This window comes from Chlorocebus sabaeus, chromosome 1 (assembly GCF_047675955.1).
Source record: "Chlorocebus sabaeus isolate Y175 chromosome 1, mChlSab1.0.hap1, whole genome shotgun sequence".
NCBI lineage: Eukaryota > Metazoa > Chordata > Mammalia > Primates > Cercopithecidae > Chlorocebus > Chlorocebus sabaeus.
Genome location: NC_132904.1, coordinates 69,851,612 through 69,860,653, shown reverse-complemented (window position 1 = coordinate 69,860,653; position 9,042 = coordinate 69,851,612). Strand labels below are relative to the sequence as shown.

The 9,042-nt window shown below is 53.1% G+C and overlaps 1 protein-coding gene across 4 annotated transcripts in view; it reads right to left on the bottom strand.

Annotated features, from left to right (window-relative positions):
- Positions 1-6,231: 6,231 nt before the first annotated feature.
- Positions 6,232-9,042, bottom strand: part of ARHGEF17 (Rho guanine nucleotide exchange factor 17) — a 61,032-nt gene continuing 58,221 nt past the window's right edge. For all 4 annotated transcript variants that reach the window (XM_008020095.3, XM_008020094.3, XM_073019293.1 and 1 more), the window contains one exon: positions 6,232-8,035. In XM_008020095.3, the coding sequence (XP_008018286.3) occupies positions 7,775-8,035 (261 nt within the window). In that variant the 3' untranslated portion in view covers positions 6,232-7,774. The remainder of the gene's footprint in view (positions 8,036-9,042) is intronic.

Genomic DNA, 9,042 nt, shown 5'->3' with positions numbered 1-9,042 from the left:
AGTGGCCTGTTCCCCCTCTCAGTACTATTCAGGGGATCTCAAGCGGCCCTCCTGGGACAGTAGGGCTGATGGGAGACTGAGACACCAGGGAGGGCCTAGTGCTGGGCCAGAGGCCTGGCTAGGGTCAGGATAATCACAGCCCATGACAGAGATGGAGAAAGGAAGGTAAATAAGTCTGCTGGGGATAGATAGCTGGGGGTGGGGTTCTAAACAATCATAGAATCTGAACCCAGGGGCTAGGAGACAGGAAAGGTCAGGTCCCCAGGGTCCAGGAGATTCCAGGAAGAGAACTGGACACCGCACGAGGAGGGGAGCCCGGGATGAGTTTCCATTCCCCTGGGTCATGCCCAGGTTGTGGGGGAGGGGCATAAGGAGCTGCAGGTTATTGGTGTCAGGATCATGACATCAGCACCCTCATATGTCAGTGGAGACCTCCAGGGCTAGGGCAGGGATTCTTCCAGGGTCCCACATCCCAGCCTATGGAGAGCCAGAGCAGCCAGAATGCCCTCCACTCCTGGAAATGTTTTCTTTGTGAGGGGACCATCTACACCCCAGCTCTAAATTCTAGAGTTCAAATGGTGGCAATTTCAGGCGTCACTCAATAAACCAAATGGGGAAAGCCAGGTGTAGTGGTCACATCTGTAATCCCAGCACTTTGGGAGGCTGAGGTGGGAGGATCACTTTGCCCAGGAGTTCAAGACCAGCCTGGGCAACATGATGAAGCCCAGTCTCTACAAAAATATGTGGGAGAATCACCTGAGCCCAGGAAGTTGAAGCTGCAGTAAGCTGCGATTGTGCCACTGCACTCCAGCCTGGGTGACAGAATGAGACCTTGTCTCAATCAATAAACTAAATGGGGAAATGCTTTTTGGTTAAGGAGCACTGGCTATTAATCAGACATCCTAGAGAGGGTCCAGGCCCCTCTCTACCACCAGCTCTCTGTGAGGTTTTGATCAAATCCACCCCCAACTCAGTTTCCTCATCTGAAAACTGGGGTGCCAGACATATTGCCTGAAGGTCATTTTAGTTCTCTGTGGGAGGGGGCTACCTGGCTGCCCTGGCAGCAGCTCCATAGGGTAGATCTCCTGGGGCCACAGCCCAAACACTTCTCGCCCCTGCAACCCCCAGGTTAGGAGGTAGCTTAATTATTATTTACTGCTGGGTGGATGGGCCAGCTTCTCCTGCAGGCAGCTCTGACTCTGAAACCGCTGTGACGTGAGCCCCTCCCTGAGAGTCTACCAGCATCTGGGTTGCTCCACAGTGAGTAGACACGGAAGGAGTTGTGGAAGCCACAGGAAAGATTTAGACTTGCTTTTTATGGAGCTTGGAGAACCACAGGCTTGAGAACAAAGGACTGTCAGAATCACAGGTTTTCTAAAATCCTGGCATCTCGACTGAACCCATGGAGTCAGCATTGGAATCCCTGAGCTCAGGGACCTCAGAGACCATCTTGTTGAACTTCACATGGTCCACAGCTGGGCAAGTGGGCCCAGAGGATGTGTGCACCTCATTGTGGGTACACAACACAAGGTCCCAGTAAACTGGGATGAGCTGTGATGGGGATCTGGAGGCAGGGGCACAGGCGCCATGCCCCAGCCAGGCCCTGTCTGGGGTGGGGATCCTGGGTCACAGGATCAGAGCCACCACAGTGTGGCTGTATATAGGGGGTCTGAGTAGATGACTGCCTTGGGGTCATGGACCAAAGGTAGTGGGTGCCACTCTACTTGCTGGCTGTGCTGGAATTCCAAAAGGAAGTACATACAGTACAAGCCTGGAGGAATGGGAGGCTCAGACTTAAATTTCAATGCTCCAGGCCAGGCGCAGTGGCTCACGCCTGTAATCCCAGCACTTGGAGAGGCCGAAGTGGGAGGATCACCTGAGGTCAGGAGTTCGAAACCAGCCTGGCTAACATGGTGAAACCCTGTCTCTACTAAAAATACAAAGAAAAAAAAATTAACCAGATGCGCTGGTGGGCGCCTGTAATCCTACCTATTCAGGAGGCTGAGGCAGGAGAACCACTTGAACCCGGGAGGCAGAGGCTGCAGTGAGCCAAGATTGTGCCACTGCACTCCCGTCTGGGCGACAGAGCGAGACTCCATCTCAAAAAAAAAATAAAAATAAAAATAAATTCAATGCTCTACCCTAGGCTAACCACCAGCAGGCCAAGTCCTAACCCTAAGAAGGTGGGCTGCTGTCCTGTGTTTGTGTCTTAACTCCAGGGGAGGGTGGGCTCAATCTGAGGAGAAACTGAGGCTAGGAGGCCAGGATGGGGCTCAGCCTGGGGCCAGGCCAGAAGCTGAGCTGGGGCTATCTGGGTCTCAGGACCAGGTTCAACCTGCATTTAGGTCCAGACCCCGGCCTGGGTCTGGAATCCCACTGGGGTGGAGGTGTCAAGTCTTTGGTGACTGCCTCACTGGCCCCCTCACGGGAGGCCCAGCACTCTCAGTTCCACCCATCCCAGGTTCTATTGCCCACCTGACTGGTGCTTAGGGAGGCAGGTGTGGGGTCTTCCTGGTCCCATGGTGAGTCTGAGAGAGGAACCCAGAGCCATGAACTGCAGACGATGGGGCTGGTGGGGACCCTGGGGACTGTCAGGGTGAGACTTGCAGTCCAGTTACCCTCTGGGCCCAGAATATGAGCAGGTCAAGAGCTAGGGAGTATGAGCCAGGCCCAGGGAGGCAGGTGGCTTGCTGAAGCATCTGAGGTTAAGGAGCCTGGAGAAAGAAAATCTAGGGGAAAATGGAAGAATATACGCTTTGGTGTCACATAGTGCTTAAGTCCCACGTCTGCCATTGCCAGGCTGTGTGACCTTAGGCAAGTGACTTCACCTCTCTGAGAACTTGCCCATCCAAGCATGTAATGAGGATCTGCTGAGACCTCATATTGGGGGCACCAGCTTCTTCCAGGCCGCTGGGCTCAGAAGCTCCCTCTTCTCTCCCTTCCCTTGGTGGAGTGTTTGTCCTGGGCAGCAGGGACTCTGCCCAGTTTACCCTGATGCTTGCTCACTATCTCCCTCCCGAGTCCAGCCCATCAAACTACCTCTGACCCAGCTTGGGATGCCGGCTGACTTGCCTTTGCCAGGCAGGACTCCTTACTGGCTACAATCGGGCCTAAAATAGACTTCCCTTGCCGCTTCCTGCAACCTGGCCTGTGGCTTAAGGTCTGTGGGGACACAGACTTGGTGTTTGGCAGGCATGCAGAAGATGTGAAGGGCTCACAGAGGTCATCCAGGTCCATGGAGGGACAGACACTTGCCTGACATCACACAGTGCAGAGAGGCCAGGCTGGAGCTTGAGTTCAGGCCCTGGGGTCCCCCATCCCCTCCCCAGGCCCTGCCCAGATGGTTTAAGGTAAGGCCTTAGCCAGACTTGCTCCCTCCAAGCCCTCTGGACCAGCCCAGTGCTGAGGCTGGTTTGAGGTGTGTGACAGGGCCCCTGGAGGCCAGCTCATTTAGCCTTCTGCCTCCCCTGGCTTTAAGGGTCATTTCCTGGCTTTTCTGACCACAGGAAACCTTCCTGCCTGGGCTCTCCTCCCCAGCTACCCCCAGCCTCAATGCTGCCTTTCTGTGTGACCTCAGGTATGTCCCTGTCCCTCTCTGTGCCTCATCTTTTCCATAAGGTAGATGGTCTAGCTAAATCCTGCCCCTTGTCCCTAACCCAAGGGACCACCTAGAGAACTCCCTTGAAGAGGAGATGGCCTCTGGCTTTGACTCTCCTCACTCATCTGGGGTCTGGATCCTCTTCCCAGGGCTGGTCTAAGGAACATTAGTCCAGCCTCAGGAGTGACTATGTGTGGCTCTGGGTGCTCAGGCTGTCTCTCCCGTCCTGCAGCCACACCAGGCGGCTGGCCATCCTCTTCCATGAGATACAGAGACCTGAGCAGACAGATTCCAGATTCTATCAGTTAGTAGGCAGGTGACCTTGAGGAAGGCATCTAACCTCTCTGAATCTCAGTTTCCTCATCTGACAAGGAGGGTAATAATGGTACCAACCTCCCAGGACCATTGTGAGGATTCGAGATGATCCATGCTCCTGGCTTGCAGCAAACACTAAGTGGAAGCCGGGTTTATTCAAGACCTACAGTTGATTCTCACCTGAATTCTCCAGATTTAATTCAACAAATATTTACTGAGCATCTACTGTGTGTCACGCACTGTGGCAGGCCTGGGGATGGAGCAAAGAACAAAATCCCACGCTCACGGAGCTCCCAATCTAGCCTCCCCTGCCTTTTCCTCTTCCCCCATCCACCTAGGCCTGCACCAGGCTCCTCTACCCCTCCTTGCCTTGGTTTGAGCTATTCCTTTTTTTTTTTTTTTTTTGAGACAGAGTCATTCTCTGTCACCCAGGCTGGAGTGCTATGGTGTAATCTCGGCTCACTGCAACCTTGGCTTCCGGGATTAAAGCAATTCTCTGCCCTAGCCCCCCAAGTAGCTATGACCACAGATGCATGCCACCACGCCTGGCTAACTTTTGTATTTTTTGTAGAGATGGGGTTTCTCCATGTTGGCCTGGCTGGTGTTCCCTCTTAACATCAAACCCAAGCCCCACTTTCCCCCACTCCAGTGGCTAACCATACTCATACGCTTTAAAGCAGTAGTTCTCTACCTCGGCTGGTGAAGCTAGATCATGGTGTCAGAAGCCGGGGTGGTGGTTACCCTTGAAGGGCAGACAAGAAGGAGGTCTAAGGGGAGCTTCTGGGGTGATGAGATTTTCTGTTCCTTGACCTAGGTGTGTTCACTTTATGAATACCCATCACGCTGCACACTCATGATTTATGTCCTTTTTTGTAGAAATGTTGTATTTCAACTAAAGGTTTCTAAAAAACATATAGACACCTGGGTCCCAGCCTCAGAGTTCAGATTTAGTTGGTTTGGGATTGGCCTGGGCCCTCATGATTATAATGCACATCCCAGGCTGAGAACCACTGCTTCGGAGGAGCTAATCCTTCCAGGAGCCTCCCCTGGGCCGGGAGCCTGGGGTCTGACACTCATTCCAGGGCCTCCCTGCCCACAGCTGATGGGGTCTGGGCTGTCCACAGGCTGGCCAGTGCCCTGGAATGTGGCCCTCTAAGTAACAGTGGGCTGGGCCAAGCCCATTCTTACTGAGGCACTTGAGTGGGGGAAGTGGTGAGGATCTGGCCTTGGGTATCTTGTGCTAAAACTGAAGTCTGCCCAGGGGACTCTGAGTGGAGGAGGCAGAGCCCCTGAGGTAGGAGAAGCTGGAAAGCAGTGGAACAGCAACTGAGTGGCAGTGTGGGAGGCACTGGCGACTCAAGTGGAGAGGCCAGATGTCCTAAGATGCAGCTCTGATGTCTGGACCACTATGCCCTGTGACGACAGCTCCTTGCTGCCAGTTCACGTCTTCACTAATAAGCACTCTTCTAGTTCACAGGCACAATGAATCTCTTACTTGCAATCCAAAGACCTGTGCATGCCAAGCAGCAGTCCTGTGCAGGAAGGGATCATTAGCCTCATTTCACAGGTGAGGAAATGGAGGCTCAGAGGGGATACAACTTGCCCAAAGGCACATAGCTAGTTAGTGGCAAAGTTAAGATCTCAAACAAGGTCTGTCCAGCTTCAAAGCCTGTGTTCCTTCTAATGCTTTGTTTCGTTATAAATTCCACATGAATGATGCCTCCTACTCCATAATATATCTGTGCTTATTAATACAATCCCTTCCTCCCCAGATAGCCCCAGTAAAATGATGCTGCAGGGAGATGGTCCATGTCCGTCCTGTGGTGTTGAGGACCCAGCAGACCCCTGAAAGGTGTGCTGCCAGTTTGCAGAGCATGAGCTTGCATGCCCCTTCAGGGACTGACTCAAAAGTCAGTCATTTAGGCTGGAAATGTTCATGCATGTGGCAGAGCTGAGGCATGATGTACTCTTTTCTAGTGATGGCCACGAGTTCTGCAGGTGCACTCTGGTGTGGAGGGCTCTTTGTCCTTGCACAGCATGGCCCCATGTTGCTGGGCCTATGTGTTCTTGTGTCTGATTTAATGACAGACCTCTTCAGACCACAAATCAGACAGACTTGGATTCTACCCCTGCTCCATAGCCTTCAGAGGGTTGGAGCAGGGCCTTGGCCTTCATCAGGGTTCTCCAGCTGTGAGGCTTTGCTGGAGAACATTGTTTCCTGGAGGAGCTGTAGACAGACTCAACGGGAGGCCTGGCTCTTTATCTGGAGCTTCAGATTCCCAAGCTCCGTCCAGGCCCACTGACTCAGAAGCTCTTGATTAATACGTAAATAATTTATGTATCATGTTTCCACGTTTACATGTCATCTGCAAGGATTCTACCATGTAACCCTGGTTACAAAGCACTGGACTAGTACAACCCCTTTATTTTCCTGATGAGGAAACTGCAGCCCAGACACTTGCCCAGGGTAACACAGCAAATCGTGGCAACCTCGCCGTCCAGCACTCTTCTGGGTCTCCAAGGCCTCTCTTCTTCTCAAGTGTGTGGACGTCGGAAGGCCCATGTGGCCAGGGAGACTGAGCCCTGAGGTTGCTGACAGGAGGCCACTGTGGCCACCAATGCAGTCATCTGGTGTTTCTATTTATTGACTCTTTAAACTTCATCATCCAAAGAGAGTTAATACATGACTGTTTGGTAGCAAGAGAAACATAATCTAAGAACACAATGACCCACCCACCCCAAAGAAAACCAAAACCAAACAGAACAAAACAAACCCCATCTGAAACCAAACCTTTGGAGTTTTAGCTGAAGAAGCGAGGGGGCTGAGGGTCAGAGTGGCTCCCTGCATTCCAGGGGGTCAGGCAGAGGCTGCTCTCAAGTGGAAGCCTTCTCTATTGAAGAGGCTACATTCAGCCCTTCAGCTTTGGGGGGTCTTTCCTGAAGGGGCTTCCCTTGGCAGGAGGGGTGTGGAGATGGATTCAGTGGTCAGAGTGAGGGGCTCCTAGGTCTGCCCTCCAAGGTGACCGTATGTGCCAGTGCATGAGACACAGGGAAGCAGGGCCAAGGACTGGGGGCGACTGTGAGGAGATCACGGGCCCATTTCTCCTACCTGAGAGAAAGCCCTGTCCAAGGCCCCATCAGTGTTCCCAAATGAGGGAACCACTAAAGGCACCACCAACAAACTGGGAAATGACAAAGCCTGGCAGGTCCCCAGATGGCAATCACTGCCCCCTAATAGTCAGCATCTTGATCTAGAGGGCAACCCAATCAGGCGGGCCCTGGAAAGTTTATGTCAACGGGCAATGCTTAGCGCCTTGGACATGCAGTGTGCGTACATGTGCCTGTATGAATGGAATGGGGCTCAGGGGCGCATGGGTTTCTCCAGGAAGGCCTGGTTAGAGTCCCAGGGTTGTCCCCAGGGCAGGAATAGGTTTCTTTTCCTCATGTCATTTCCTCAAGTCACCCCCACCCCAGGTCGCCAGGTCACTGCATAAATAAGTGCTTGGGAAGGTACACATCTAAAAAGGAACATAAATACTGTACATGGGGAATTCCCCAGCCTTCCTGCTGCCCTCTAGAAAACCCTCCAAATATTGCACATGGCCCTCCCCAGCCCCATGGGGTCCAGACCCGGCTGTGTCTTTGGTAGAAGCTCCAGGGTCAGAGGTCCTGGTCAGCCCACATGTCCCCCACCAGATCATGACTGGGAGCACGGAGGCAGCCAGAGGGTTGGGAGAAGCCATGGCCTGGCTGGTCAGTGGGTGTTCTATCAGGAATGCTTCTGTGAAGACGAGGCAGAGCCCACGCAGACACATGTGTGCCCCTGGCCGGACACTCCTGGTCAAAGTCTTTGCGTGTGGGCTAGGAAGAGGCAAGCAGGCCGAGGGCAGGTGGGCGAGCGAGTCCTGGGCCACAGCAGACAGGGTCACACCCTCCACAGGAGGAGGTGGTTTGTGCTGTCGTCTCGGCCCACAGTCTCACTGCTGCTGCCGCCCCCACTGCTGAGTCGGAAGTCCTCATAGCCATCACCTCCACTGATAACCAGCATTTTAGGCCTGGCCGAGGCGGGGCCTCGGTGCCGAGGGGAGTCCCGGTGCTCCAGTGACGGCAGCTTCTCGGGGCCTGGGGCAGAGGGGAGGATCTGTCAGCCTGGGGGCGAATGGAGGCTTCACTGTCCCATCGGGGCCTGAATTCCCATACCCCAGAAGATAGGAAGGAAGATGTGCACACTTCCTATGGGGGAATCCCACCTTCTGTTAGCTAGGAAGTTATTTAGAAAGAATGCCCGCTTCTTGGCAGCCAGACTTCTTATGTCCTATCTGTAATCTCTAGTCAGGAGTGACGTAACTTCCCAAGGTGACACCACTTTTGATTTTTTTCTTTTTACAATGTAAGTGCCCTGTAAGACGCCACTTTCTCTCTTGATTACTGCATGCAATGTCCTTGCATTAAATAAGCCTCCTACTTCCAACAGCCCTTTCCCAGGTAGCTTAAATCTTCTGCGAACCCAGACAACTCCTGACCCGAGGCTTTACTGCTTCCTGACTTCCATGGCCACTTCCTCTTGGGAATATCATTTCTTGTCCTGCCAAAGCAAAACTTTTCTGGTTGTGACCTCCTGATGTACCTCATTTCCTGATGTTTCACTTTTTTTTTGAGACGGAATTTCGCTCTTGTCGCCCAGGTTGGAGTGTAATGGCATACTCTTGGCTCACTGCAACCTCTGCCTCACTGCCTCAGCCTCCCGAGTAGCTGGGATTATAGGCACCCGCCACCACACTCAGCTAGTTTTTGTAGTTTTAATAGAGATGGGGTTTCACCATGTTGGCCAGGCTGGTCTCGAACTCCTGACCTCAGATGATCCACCCCCTTCAACTTCTCAAAGTGCTGGGATTACAGGTGTCAGCCACCACGCCTGGCCATATTTTTATTTTTATTTTTTTGAGACAGGGTATCACTCTGTCACCCAGGCTGGAGTGCAGCGGCGCAATCTCTGCTCACTGTAGCCTCGACTTCCCTGGGCTCAGCCTCCTGAGCAGCTGGAACCACAGGTGTGTGCCACCACACCTGGCTGTTTTTTTCTATTTTTTGTAGAGATGGTGTCTCACCATGTTGCCCAGGCTGATCTT